General features: G+C 47.1%; 1 protein-coding gene across 4 annotated transcripts in view; it reads left to right on the forward strand.

Moving 5' to 3' along the window:
* The window catches only part of DUS2 (dihydrouridine synthase 2), a 36261-nt gene that overhangs the window by 3492 nt on the left and 18573 nt on the right, over positions 1–14196 (forward strand). For all 4 annotated transcript variants that reach the window (XM_069497963.1, XM_069497962.1, XM_069497961.1 and 1 more), the window contains 3 exons: positions 5840–5982; positions 11854–11899; positions 13454–13545. In XM_069497963.1, coding sequence (XP_069354064.1) covers positions 5857–5982; positions 11854–11899; positions 13454–13545 — 264 coding nt within the window. In that variant the 5' untranslated portion in view covers positions 5840–5856. The remainder of the gene's footprint in view (positions 1–5839; positions 5983–11853; positions 11900–13453; positions 13546–14196) is intronic.

A 14196-nucleotide genomic window follows, 5' to 3' on the forward strand; every position in this document is an offset into this window, starting at 1 on the left:
GAGTGATCTCACTAAAGCACAGCTGTGGCTATGTCGCCCACTGACTCAAGGCCACTGCTGCATCCCTGTTGCCTACCGATTATCTCCCCATCACTGTCCAGATCTGGCCCAACTTCAACTCCTGCTGCTTCCTTACCTGAATGTTGTTCACTCAAGTGGCGACTCCCGTGCACGTTGGATAAAGGGCTTGTAGTCCTTTTCTGGGCAAGGAAGGGAATGGAGTAGTTGTTCGTCTCCTCTGAAACCAAACTTGAGGGAGGGCAAGGCACTTTCAGTGCACATTGGCTGTGCTAGAGCTCCTCTGTGGCTGAAGCATGAAGAGAATCATAGCTTTCTTTGCTCTTGGCTTGTTAACTTCTTTTTATGGCAAACACTAAGTGCCTACCTTATGCCAGGTTGTATGCTCTGTGATAAGGATCTGGCGGTGAACAAGGCATAGTGCTTGCCGTCACCTTGTCATGAAGGAGGCTAATTGACAGATAGTTACTCTTGTACTTTCCATGCCAGGACAGGAGTGAGCTCAGAGATAGTGCTTTTACCCAGCGTTTGGGAGATGTGGGTGAGAGAAGGCTCCCTGGAGGAGGTGATGTCTATACTGAGGTTCTGAAAGTCTAGTGGGATTCAGCCAGGTGGAGGAAGAGGGATGTGGCTCCTAGGCAGGAGCAGCCTGTTCAGAGAGTCTGTACTGAGAGAGCAGCCCAGGCTGGGGAAGTAGAAATAAATTTAGACTATCTGAAGCTTACCGTGGAGGAGTTAAGAGGGCAGGAGGCAAGTGATGAAAGATGAGGCTCTCATCTTTGAATGCAGGTTAGGGAGCAGACCTTATTTGCGATGTGAAAGAGCGTAGACTTAATCCCAAGGACAGTGGGAAAGGCTTTCAGGAATGGAAATATCACATCCTGATTTGTGTGTAGAAAGCCTCCTCTTGCTGCTGGGAGGAGCATGGATGGGCGTGATGAGCCTGGAGGCAGAGAGAGGCTGGTTTGGAGACTGTTGTCCTGGTTCAGCTGTTGGATGATGTCAGGGGTAGAGCCGAGAAACTCCTTGAGGTCAAGAGCTTAGTTCTTTCCATTCCTTTCAGCTCACACACTGCTTTGATCGTAAAAGAGCTGGTAGATATTTGTTGATATGACGGTAGACATCGGAGTGTGTTGACAGTGTGAAAGTGTGATGATAGGAGCAGTTCATACTTATTAAGCCCTTACTGTGTGCTGGGAACTGTTGTACATCATGGAATTTACTCTTCACGGCATCTGCCCTGACATAGGTTCTCCTGGAGCCTCATATTCCAGAAGGAGAAGCTGAGGCTCATCTGGGTTAATTAAACTGCCCGGGCAACAGCTGGGTTTCCAGTGAAAGTCTGTCTGATTCCAGAGCTCAGGGTCTTAACCATGAAACACTATATATCACCTCTTTCTCTTACAAATATAGTAGATCATTTTAGTTTTTTCTCATTCACACATGTTTTGAGTGGGAGATTGGATAATTCTCTAAATATATAATCCGAGCTGACTTTGATTTTAACTCTAAACTTGTAAAGACATTGCTTTTTAAGCAAGGTCTTAGTCTGTGGGGAAATTGACATGGAAGGGGAATGGTAAAGTTTTTTCCACTCACTGTTTTCCCTGAATAGTGTCATGTTTAATCTGAAAGCATTATAATTAACGGGATTGTGATATTTGCAGATACTAGGATGAAATCAATTTTGTCAGACCCAGACAAAATAGGTCTGCGAAGGCACAAAGAAGAGGGGGCTCGTGCTTCTGTGTCTGAGATAACTGTTTTCAAGGGATTTCTACAAACCCCTCAAGAAATCCCGTCACGTCTTTCTCAGATCTCCTGCTTTGCACGGCTTATAGGTTCTGCACATATAGGTATATCTGTATGACAAGGTTTATCACTAGACATTCTTCAGGCCTGCAGTGATTCAGATAATATGCTCTCAAAATAACACTTGTCCAGTAATACCATCTTTACCCATGAACCAAGGACAGCTTTGGCCTTGAGACTCTGGAACCAATAAACTCTGTTTCTAAGCATCTTACATGAACCTCCCCTTGTTTGCCAATAAAAGCTTCCTTTTAACCTTCCCTTGCTGGATGCACGTGTCATTTGCCATTCCTGCATCCTGAGTTGTAATCCTTTTTTCTTGTTCTTGAATGCAGTCAGCATATTTGGAGATATTTTTCTCTAATATCTTTTTCATTGGTTGACAGGACATTGTGTCCCTGTAACTGAAGTTAAGGTTACTGTCTGGGAAAGAAATTGGGAGTAACAGAGGACACCTGCCCTTAAAAGGAAAGGCACAAGAGATTGTCTGAGGATGAGTGACTAAAACAGTGATCTGGGTGTGACCTGGGTGAGTGGCTGTAGCAGTTCCTGGAAAAGGCGTGGGGCTGTCTAGTTCTTCTGAGAGGAGCCTGGGAGGCAGGACACGTCAGGCACCTCTGACAGTGTGCCAGAGGGAGTACCCAGACCAAACACCCTACGAGAGGGTGTCCTCTCAGCCACCAGAGAGGTGAGTGTTCAGTCACACCTCACAAGTCACACCAGTCAAGGCCAGGCGCTGGACTCAGTGCTGGGAACCTGGCAGTGAACTCAGCAGCTGTGCTCCCGTCCTGTGGAGCTTGTTGTCTTGGTGGTCTAGAAGGGGAGCTGGGGGTTGAACAAGAAACCCCACTGGTCAGTGTGGACACGTGGATTGTAACTGAGCCATAGAGAGAGAAGTACAGGGTGTTGGAAAGGAACGGGTGACCAGGGGCCCGAAGTTGATTATGTTAATAGAGACGCATCTTCACAAAGGGGGCCTTCAAGGACAAGGAGACCCTAGTGTAGGCGTGCGTGAGTGAGTCTGGGAAGGTGTTCCAGACAGAGAACTGCAGGTGGGCAGGCCCCAGGACGGCAGACAGCTTGGTGTGGGAGACTGTAAAAGGCGGCCAGGGTGGCCAGAGCGGAGAGAGGGAGGCGGAGGGGTGCAAGGTGGGGCTGGAAGGTGGGTGGGGACTGATCCTGCAGAGCTTTGTGGCCATTGGAAGGGTTTGGGGATTTGTCCTAAACTCAGTGGAAGCCACTAAAGGGTACAAACGGGAGAGCGGTGTCAGAGCTGCCTTTCTAAGGTGCCATGCTGGCTCTTGCGGAGAGAGGGATGGGAGGGGGCGAGGGTAGATGTGGGGAGTGCTGAGGTCCTGGCAAGAGGTGAGCACAGTTCTCAGCTTTCAGATGTTAAAAAGAAGAAAAAAAGAAATAAAAAGAAAAAAGAGGTGAACACGAGGTGTCTTGGTGTGAGGCGGTGGTGGTGGAGATGGAGCAAAGAAGGTGGGTTAGAGTTTAGGTTTGAAGGTCATTTCAATAGGAATTAGTGATGTACTGGGTGTGGGGAATGTGGGTTACGGGTAACTGGGTGAATGGAGATGCTATAAGTGAAATGGGAGAGAGGTTCCCCCCATGTGTTGAAGGGTTAACACCCACACTTTAGACTTTGGATCAGAGATTATTTCTCAAGAGAATCCGTCCTCACCCCTCACCAGTCCCTTCCCTGCCGAGATGAGCTCTCATAGCCTCACGCACCTGCTCCTTCGTAGCACCGTGCGCAGTTGTACTGTCACACACGGCTGTAAGTTCCCCTCATACAGCCCTGTCTTCTACTGTATCATTTTTTCCCCTCAGAGTTCTATGTGTAGTGCCAGCCACAGTACCTGGCCTATGTTGAATCAATAAATGACAGAGAAGGAGGCTTGGGAGGGAAGATTAAGACTTAATTTTGTCCATATTTAGTGTCAGATCCCCACAAGACATCCAGGGTGGGGTGTGTCATGAGCAGTTGGAATGGGGTAGAGGTACTTTTGATGAGATACTGGTGATACTTAGAGATCACCAGCAAATAGCTGATATTTTAATTGGTGGGAGTAGATAAATTTGTGAGGGAGAATGTGTGGAATTAGAAGGGAAAAGGACCCAAGACGAAGGAGGAATTTCCACATGTGAGTAGAGGAGATGAAACTAGCAAAGGATACTTTTCAGGAGGGGACAGAGGTGGGAGGAAAACCAGGAGTGTGGGGTCAGGGGAGCCCAGGAAGGCTCAGTCATGTCATTTGCTGTTAGCAAAATGAAATAACGTGCTGTTCTTGAGATAAGGATCTAGGAGATTGAGCAACTTTGAGGTCATTGGTGTCTTTAATCAGAGCGGTTTTGGTGAGTGGTGGAGGCAGAAGCCAGGCTGGAGGTGGGGAGACAGTTTCACTAACTCTGAGCAGAGAATCCTTGTCCAGGTTTGTGATTTTTTTTTTTTTTTCCTTCTTTTTCTTGGAGACAGGGTCTTGCTCTGTTGCCCAGGCTGGAATGCAGTGGTGTGATTATAGCTTACTGCAACCTTGAACTCCTGGACTCAAGCAGTCCTGTCTTAGCCTCCCAAGAGGCTAGGATTATAGCACACCTGGCTAATTTTTTTATTTTTTCTAGAAACAAGTTCTCACTATGTTGCTCAGGCTGGTCTTGAGCTCCTGGTCTCCAGTGATCCTTCTGCCTTGGCCTTTCAAAATGCTGGGATTACATACATGAGTCACCGCACCCAGCTAGCTTTGTGACTCTTTAGATCAGTGGTCCTCAACCTTTTTGGCATCAGGGACCAGTTTCCTAGAGGACAATATTTCCACGGAGGGGGTGGGTGGGGTGCTGTGGGAATGGCGTGCCAGGGGGAATGGCTGTAAATACAGATGAAGCATTGCTCTCTCACCTGCTGCTCACCTGCTGTGTGGACTGGTTCCTAACATGCCACAGTTCAGTACCAGTCCGCAGCCTGGGGGCTGTGGACTGCAGGTTTAGATGATACCGTATTTGGTTAGGATAAATAAATTAATAGTACTCTTTGGGACATAGGATTTTGATTTTCTTTATTTTTTTTTTTTCCTTCTTATTGGCTCCACTTTCAAAGTATTTCTAGAATGTGACTGCTTCTGACTGCCTTCATTAGCAGCTCTCTGGTCTGAGCCACCATCATCTCTCACATTGGTTACTGAATCGCCTTCTAACTGGCTTTCCTACGTGTACTCTTGGTCCCCCCAATGTGTTCTTAATGCTGTAGTCAGTGTTGTCACGTGGAAACGTGAAGCAGATCATGCCACTCCTCTGCTTAACAACCCTTTACTGGCTCACTGCATGCAGAACCATCAAAGCCCTTAGAGTGTGCTACAGGCCCTGTGTGATCTGACCATTGTCTCCTGTCTTCTCACTGCTGTTACATCGTGTATTTGACTTATTTTATTCTCCTCCAATCCCACTGGCCTCCTTGTTGTTCCTCTAATACACCAGGCAGGCTCCTGCCTCGGGGCCTTTGCACTGGCTGTTTCCTCCGCTATGCATTCTCCCTTTAGATACCAACTGGGCTAACTCAAATCTTCGCTCTGATCTCATCTTCTCAGTGATACCTACCTCAGCTTCTCTAAAGTTGCAGCCCATCCACAGCACTTTCACTCTCTCTTCTCCTCGTTATTTTTTATTCTATAGCATGACCAGTTTCCCAACATACTATATCATTTGTTTATTTATTTGTTATGCTTATTGTTTTTTGCCTGCGTTCTCCTGCTAGAATGAAAACTCTGCTAGAGCTGGGATTTTTGTCTGTTTTGTTCTCTAATGTATCCCAAGAGACTAGGACAGCGACTGGCACGACTAGGCACTTAATAAATATTTGTTAAATGAATGAATGTGCATGTATCCTTTTTATGACCAGGGAAAAGGAAAACAAACTACTGTGTGTTGGAAGGAAGAAGGCAAGCCTGCCCTGGATAATAGAAGAAACTTTCTCCATTTGCATTTCTGACTCTTGTTTCCATTTGTTCAGGCTGTGGCAGAGGAGGAATGATTGTGAATAGCCTCTCTCTGTGCTACCACAACAAGCTCATCTTAGCCCCGATGGTTCGGGTAGGGACTCTTCCAATGCGGCTGCTTGCCCTGGATTATGGAGCAGACATTGTTTACTGTGAGGTGAGGAGCTCCTGATTTTCCTAGGAGGGTGTTTCCATACGTGGGGCCTCCCCGTGTGTGAGTGTGGGAGTGGTGGGGAGTCAAGGGAGACAGAATGGGAACTCACTTTACAGGGGGGTCACTGAAGGCTGAAGGAGACAGACACATGTAGCACTGATGAGTACCGTGAGCCCTGCTAAGGCCCAGAAGCCTGGTAATGTGGAGTGTTCTGGGACTTTCTAGGCCAGGTGGGTAAATGAGCATCATGTCCCATCACTTCCCTGGACCCTCTAGGAGTTAATATACATTCAGTAAATGAGTGAATGAACCGCAGCAGTTAGATAGAAGACGAAAAGGACCAGGTTCAGGCTAGAGAAGCTGGATGAGGTTGGCGTTGGTAGCAGTGAGACTTTCTGGTGGTGGTAGCTTGCAGGCCAGTACATATACTCAGCGGCTGCTCTGGAGAACATAAGGCCTCAGATCCAGGTTCTGCAAGCGTCTACTAGAAAAAATAAAACTACAGTAGTATCTGATACTGAATAGTGAGGGAGCGTGAGCAGTCATTCTCAATTGAGCATGTGTGGGAATTATCTGGGCAGCTTCCCTCCAGTCTGCAATTCTGATATGTTCCCCTAGTGGGTGTGAGAAGTTTAAGACAAAGCTACCCAAGTGCTTTAGATATTTCCATCTTTAAAAGCCACTAGTTGGAGGACGGGTAAGGAAGTGACTTGTATATAAAACGCTGATACAGGGGATCTTTGTGGTGATGGAACCACTCTGTGTTTTAGCTGTATCAATGTCAATATCCTGGTTGAGATATTGTGCTGTAGTTTTGTAAGATGTTCCCATTAGGAGAAAATGGGTAAAAGATATCCAGGATACTCTCACATTATTGCAGCTATGTGTGAACCTACAGTTTTCTTTTTTTTTTTTTTTGAGACAGAGTCTCACTCTGTTGCCCAGGCTAGAGTGAGTGCCGTGGCGTCAGCCTAGCTCACAGCGACCTCAAACTCCTGGGCTCAAGCAATCCTCCTGCCTCAGCCTCCCGAGTAGCTGGGACTACAGGCATGTGCCACCATGCCCGGCTAATTTTTTCTATATATATATATATTTAGCTGTCTATATAATTTCTTTCTATTTTTAGTAGAGATGGGGTCTTGCTCTTGCTCAGGCTGGCCTCGAACTCCTGAGCTCAAACGATCCACCCACCTCGGCCTCCCAGAGTGCTAGGATTACAGGCGTGAGCCACCGCGCCCGGCCTACAGTTTTCTTAAAATAAAACATTTAATGAAAAAGAAAACCACTGCATAGAGCAAGGAGATCTTAAGAAGGGACTTGGGAAAATATACCCGTATGTCCTGGATGCATGTGTTAGGGGACAGGAGCCAATGAGAGGAGGGGTAAAAGAGTGAGTAAAACAGGCAAATTAAAAAAAGTGTAGGCCAGGTGCGGTGGCTCACACCTTTAATCCCAGCACTTTGGGAAGCTTAGGTGAGAGCATCACTGAGGCCAGGAGTTCAAGACTTGCCTGGTCAACATAGTGAGCTACTGTCTCTATTAAAAAAAAAAAATTAGCTGGGCATGGTGGCCCATGCCTGTAGTCCTAGCACTTGGGTGACTGAGACAGGAGGATTACTTAGCCCCAGGAGTTGAAGGTTGCAGTGAGAAATGATGGTGACACTGCATTCCAGCCTGGGAAACAGAGCAAAGACTCTGCCTGTAAGGGGGGGAAAAAAGAGGAGTGTAGTGTCAAGGAAGGCAAAACTCAGGTCTGTTAACTATGTCAGATGATGTAGAGAAACGCATTTGCAAAAAGACCAAGTAGGTATCTGATTTGAAAATCAGGCAGTTGCAGGACAGCTGTGGCACACGGACGTGAACACTCATGGAGTTAACGGCTTGAGGAGGGGAGAGCAGGTGAGGAAGTAGAAATAGGGCTGCCAGCTTCAGGAATTTAAGAGGTTAAGAGGAAGAGAGCACAGGCAGGTAGCTTGAGGTGGAGAAAGCAGGGTGCAGGGGTTTTTTAGATGATTTGCATGTTGTAGAATAAAGGGAAGGAAGGAGTTAGAAGTGAGGGGAGACTGGAAGATTCAAGGAACTGGGGGTGATGGGGAAGGCTAGTGCTTGGAGGGGACAGGATCCTTGACAAAGAGGTGGGACCTCCCTTCCTCCCAGATGGCCCAAGGCGGAGAGGGGGAAAATGATGGAAGGGAGGGAAGCCAAGGGGTTTCATGCCTAAGAGACTTGTTTTCTGAGATGTAGGAAGCCAGTCTTCCGTTGGGAATGAGGGTAGCAGGAGAAAGGTAGGGACTTGAGGAAAGTGGAGAAGTTTTGGTCCTGTTCCCGTGGGTACTGGAGACTGGGGAGTTTGCCTGGCAGCCAGGTCTGCATGGTGGTGGTGGTTTGCGGTGTCTTGGGGAGGAGAGCTGAGAAGCCTCAGGATGAGGGTGTGTCCATGCTGGGAATGGGAGTGTTGGCATCTGCAGCTGGGCGGGGGCAGAGGTATGGTGGGTGCTGGTCAGGTGAAGTGGGAGGGAGGGAGGAAGGGGCTATGTGTTGTCCAGAGGTATAAGGTGAATGGCACAAAGGGAGGTTCCAGAGTTCAGGATCACAGAGGGCCAAGAGGTGAGAATGTCTGGGAAATGTGAGATGGAATGTTAGTACGCCCATAAGCCTTCCTGGCTGCTAGAGCACGCCCTGGGCATGGAGGAACCTGTTCCCAGGGACCAGGCCCTGTGGCATGTGTGGAAGCTCGCTGAGCCAGCACTCGGGCCCCTGGGTGCTCAGCTGTGAGTTGGGTGTAGCCTTTCTTGGCAAGCACTCTCTTTGTCCTCCAGAAAAGTCTCTTAGATTTGGAAGGGGAATGGGAGCAGGGCCTGTCAGGAATCATTGACTCAGAGCCAGAAGACTGGGGACCACAAAAGACCAAATCCCGGGGAACTTAGCCGTACCTTTCTTTGCGTGTGTTGATCCCCTGCCACCCCCAACCCTGCACAGAACAACGTTAGCTCCTCATCCACTTTGTCTGTATTTACCCCCATGCTTCTGTGGGATGACTGACCCCAGGATGGAGCCTGCAGCTTCTTCCTGTTGTCCCCCTCCGGCCCTGTCCAGCTGTATTTGCCTGTGATCCCTTTAAGGCGCAGGGTAAACGGATCCTTCTCCTCTTTACTTGGCCTTTGCATACTGTCTCCCTTGACTACTTACTTTGATGGCTCTCCTCTGTCCCTTGGATTAGGGAGACAACTCCCTAATCCTGTGCCTTTTATAAGAGTTGGTCTGTTGAGTGCTAGCCCTTTATTTTCAAATTCACTTATCCCGTCACCTTGGGCGTCCTGCTGGTTTCACCTGTTGGACCAGGTGGTGGTAAGGGCTTCAGGCCTTCAGAACCCTCAGCTCACCTGGGGTCAAACCTGTTCTGGGCAAGATTCTAAGAGTTGCTAAAGTTGAGGAAAAGGCAGTCGTGCTGACCTTAACATATTCACCTCCCTTGGACTTCACTTTTCCTATGCAGGCAGCATTTTTCTGAGACTCCAGAAAGTGGGCGTGTATTCACTGGGAGACAGGTGGAGTGGAACATGAGGGTGGAGGCGAGTCACAGCACAGTGCCTGTTCTAGACAGCCACGCTTCGTGTATAGGCCATGGCATCAGTCTGTGCTAATGAGGGTCGTGGAAGCTGGACAGAGGGACCAGAGCTGCCACAGGAAACAGAGCTGACCTCCCAGCTTCCAGACTTTCCATCAGCTAATTTTTTGGGAATTCTTAGGGTTGTTTTCAAGCCCTTTGGAAGTTAAGGGCCCAGGATTTATGTGATGACTTTTAGTATGTGACTCTTCTAACTGGGCAAAGCTTGGTTGATTAGACAGTCAGATCACCCCACCTGCCTCAGAGGACCTTGCATAGGTCAGCATTTTCCATTGATTTGTGTGTGTGTGTGTGTGTGTGCGTGTGTGTGTATACCATACTTTCTTGGGTTTTTTTGCATGTCTCTTAATTTTTTTTTGAGACAGAGTCTCACTCTGTTGCCCGGGCTAGAGTGCCGTGGCCTCAGCCTAGCTCACAGCAACCTCAAACTCCTGGGCTCAAGTGATCCTACTGCCTCAGCCTCCCGAGTAGCTGGGACTACAGGCATGTGCCACCATGTCCGGCTAATTTTGTCTCTATATTTTTAATTGTCCAGCTAAGTTCTTTCTATTTTTAGTAGAGACGGGGGTCTCGGTCTTACTCAGGCTGGTCTCGAACTCTTGAGCTCAAACAATCCACCCGCCTTGGCCTCCCAGAATACTAGGATTACAGGCGTGAGCCACGGCACCCGGCCTGTGTCTCATAATTTTTTTTGAAAACTGGACATTTTAAATAATATAATGTGGCATGTCTGGGAATCGGATTCTCTCCTCCTTAGGGGATGTTGTTTGTGTGCTTAGTGACTATTCTGAACTAATTTTGTAAAATTTCTATTCTTTGTCATGTGTGGCCAGTAAAGTTTCCACTTGGTTAGTTTAATGGTCAGCTAAAATGATTGGACAGAGAGTTCCATAAGTGCTTGGAACCAATATATTTCCCAGTCTTTGCTGAGGGTCTCACCTTGCTTTCTCTTGCTTGAGTCCCTGCTGGAGCTCAGCCTGGCTACTGAACTTCTCTTCATAAGCACAGGCCATTCACATTTTTCCACAGGTCCACTTGCCTTTGTGCCTGCCCCTGCAACTAGGATCCCTGGCTGCAGGGGCTCTGAGTTGGGCTCTGCCCATCCCTCAGGAAGCCACACTGATTCTTGGGGCTTGGATGCCAACTATGTGTCCACACTGCTTGGTTGTGGTGATTTGTTTGGTCAGGCCTGGTGGGCATTAGATACTTGATGTCCTGAGTTCTTCATGGAGAGAACAGTGACAGAAACACCTAGAATGTGTACTAACCAGGTGCTGAGTATGCTGTGGGGAGCCCCACGGACGCCTTGAGGAACTTTTGGCCATGTTAGCCCTGATGCACCCATAACTGAGCAGAGGTCATTGTGCCCACCTGACTGGGGTTGTGACTTGCTGAGGCTCATAGGGAGTCAGTAAGGGGATGAGTACCAGGGAACACAGTCTCTTCCTGTTGTCTTCTGCACTGCCAGAATCCCTGGGCATGGGCTTCTGGGCAGTGTGACAGGTGCCTGCCTCTTCTGACTTGTCTTACCCCTCTGCAGTAAGGATCACTGAACAAAGAAGACCACTAATTCCTATCTCCAACTAGGGATTAGAGAATCTCAATCCTCCAGGAGTCATGAGCTTTCCCTCCATCTTTATGATACTGATTTTGAAGAAACCCCTTTTTCCTTTCTTTCCTGAGTCTGTTTGACTATCTCCAGAGTTGGGGAGCTCACCTCTTTTAGTTCCACATAGTGTCGACCATGTTGGGATAGGGGTTTTAGACTTTTCTTTCCTTTGTTCATCACAAATATTCCTCCCTGTGCTTTTAGTCACTGGTCCCAGTTTTGTCCTTGAGTGTTTCCTGGGAGCCCATCATGGCCTTCCCTTTGCCTAGGGATGAGCTGGGATAGTCTTTGAGGGGGGTGGGCTTCACCTGTGACCAGTAGGTGAGGAAAGTGTTCAGGTGGCCATGTCCTGGGCGATTATCTTCTCTCTGACTCTCTTAGTGGCTCATCCTTTCTAGGCCCCAAGTGTCTCCAACGTCCCTGGGAAGAGCATCCAATTGAGCATGGCTCTCTCAGGCCCCTGTTCGCTGTAATTGGGTAGGGTGGATAGCACTACATGTACTAAAAGCTGTGATTTGTTGTTTGTAGTAAGATGACTGGCTAAGCAGTCCCTATCAGGTGTGCCATTGAATGTCCTCCTGCCATGCTGAAGGTCTACATGTTCAAGACTGACGAGTGTCCTCTGATTCCTCTGCAGGAGCTGATCGACCTCAAGATGCTTCAGTGCAAGAGAGTTGTCAATGGTGAGTGCAGCCCTGGCCCCAGGATTGTGTGTGTGTCCTGCTGGGCTCAGGCAGCACTACTATTGCCCTTGCTGGGGTGACAGTGTCCTGCCTGGCAGCATTGTGTAATTTTGGAAATGTCATGCTCCCTTGAGAGCAGTCATTGCTCTCCAGAGACCATGACAAAAAGCCAGATGTAGCCAGCCATGATGGCTCACACCTGTAGTCACAGATACTCAGGAGTCTAAGGCAGGAGAATCACTGGAGGCCAGGAGTTCAAGACCAGCTGGGCAATGTTGTGAGACCCTATCTCAAAAAATTATTTTGAAGTTACTTAGATGTGGTGGTTTGTTCCTGTAGTCCCAGCTACTCAGGAGACTGGGAAGGGAAGCTAGGGGTTCTAAACCAGCCTGGGTGATATAGTGAGACCCTATCTCTTTAAAAAAAAGAAATCCACATAAGCTAAGAATGCCCCCTATCCACAGGCTTGCTGGCATAGAAATTGCCTTGTGTCATTGTACTGGAGGGACCCTAGGAACCTGAACCTTGGAGTCAGGATGGCATCTGCACTGACCCTGACTCAGCCTCCTGGTAGGTGTGTGACTTTGTGCAAGTCACATGACCTGTCTCTGCCTCAGTTCCTTTATCTGTAGAGTGAAAATTGTAATCCTGGCTTTACTTAAATTGTGGGGATGGAGTGAGGATCAAATAAGATAAGGGATGTGTAAGTATTTTGCACACCTTAAGCTCTGTGCAGATATAAGTGATTGTGATGAATTGTGGTTTTGCTTATACTTTTTCTAAATCTGAATTTCTACAGTGGGATGCTTATAGTCTTTTGATGAGGCGGATTCTGCTTTGATTAGAATTCTGGTATATTCCTTGAGGTTTTTGATGTAATATGTTTGTGAAATCTTAATATAATTTCATTAGAAGTTATGACTGAATTTTGTCTCATTGTTCTTAAATCTATGTTTTCTTTTTTGTATTACAAAAAATTCAATATTCTGGATGTATATAACCTAGAAAAAGAAAACCCTCCATAATCCCACACCTAAAGTGGTAATCACAAAGAGGAATAATGTATATATTTTTACACATATAGTACATAATGCGTATGTATAAAATATGACACAGCCGGGTGTGGTGGCTTGTAATCCCAGCACTTTGGGAGGTTGAGGCGGGAGGATTGCTTGAGGCCAGGAGTTCGAGACCAGCCTGGGCAACATAGTGAGACTTTGTCTCTACAAAAAATTAAAAAATCAGCCAGGTATGGTGGTGTGCAACTGTAGTCCCAGCTACTTGGGATTCTGAGGTGGGAAGATCACTTGAACCCTGGAGTTCAAGGCAGCAGTGAGCTATGATTGCGCCTGTGAATAGCCACTACACTCCAGCCTGGGCAACGTAGTGAGACCTTGTATCTGAAAAAAAAAAAAAAAAAAGGGAGAATAGTATACATCTAGGGTCCCTTCTTTTCCCTTCAAGGTTATAGTTTTGCTGTTTTTCTTCAGGGCTTAGGCCAGGTTGAACTTGCATCTTAACTGAGTAGCCCCTTGTGTTTGTGTTTTATTGCAGAAGCGCTCAGCACTGTAGACTTTGTCGCTCCTGATGACCGAGTTGTCTTCCGCACCTGCGAAAGAGAACAGAACAGGGTGGTCTTCCAGATGGTAAGAGACCCCATTGCTGAGTACCCTCCTGAGGCCCCTGGGATTTCCCGGCTCATGCTCTGTGCCAGGCCAGTGTTGATACCAGAGCTACAGTGCACAACATTGGCTTCCTGAAGACTCCTTCAATGTTTTCCACAGATCCGCCCATGAGTGATTATGCTGGTCGAGACAGTTTATGGAAATCAAGCCGTCACAGTCTGTTACATGCCTCCAGTCTCAAATTTAATTTACTGAATGATAGGCATGATCTGTTTGGCATGACTTTTATATCTATTTTTTTAATCCCTAGCATTGATTATTCAGAACATGGGCTTTTTTTTATGTAATCTGTATATATTTCCCATAGAATGAAATTAGGTTTCCTCAAGAATAGTTAAGGTTTATGTTAGAGTTGTAATGACTCTGTAGCTTTCTTTTCTTGGCTTTGGGCATTTCTTGGTGCTTTTTCAGAAATAGCACCTGAATGATGTTTAGGTTTTTTAAAAATATTGGTAACAGTGGGTAGACATGTGATAAAGCAAACACAGCAAAATGTTAATTGTAGAACCTAAGTGGTGGGTATCTGAATGTTCACTATAAAATTTTTCAACTTTTCTTATGATTGAAAGTAATCACAGCATTGATGACATTTTCTAGGCCCTGCAAGTCCAC

Source organism: Eulemur rufifrons, chromosome 23 (assembly GCF_041146395.1).
Source record: "Eulemur rufifrons isolate Redbay chromosome 23, OSU_ERuf_1, whole genome shotgun sequence".
In the NCBI taxonomy this organism is placed as follows: domain Eukaryota; kingdom Metazoa; phylum Chordata; class Mammalia; order Primates; family Lemuridae; genus Eulemur; species Eulemur rufifrons.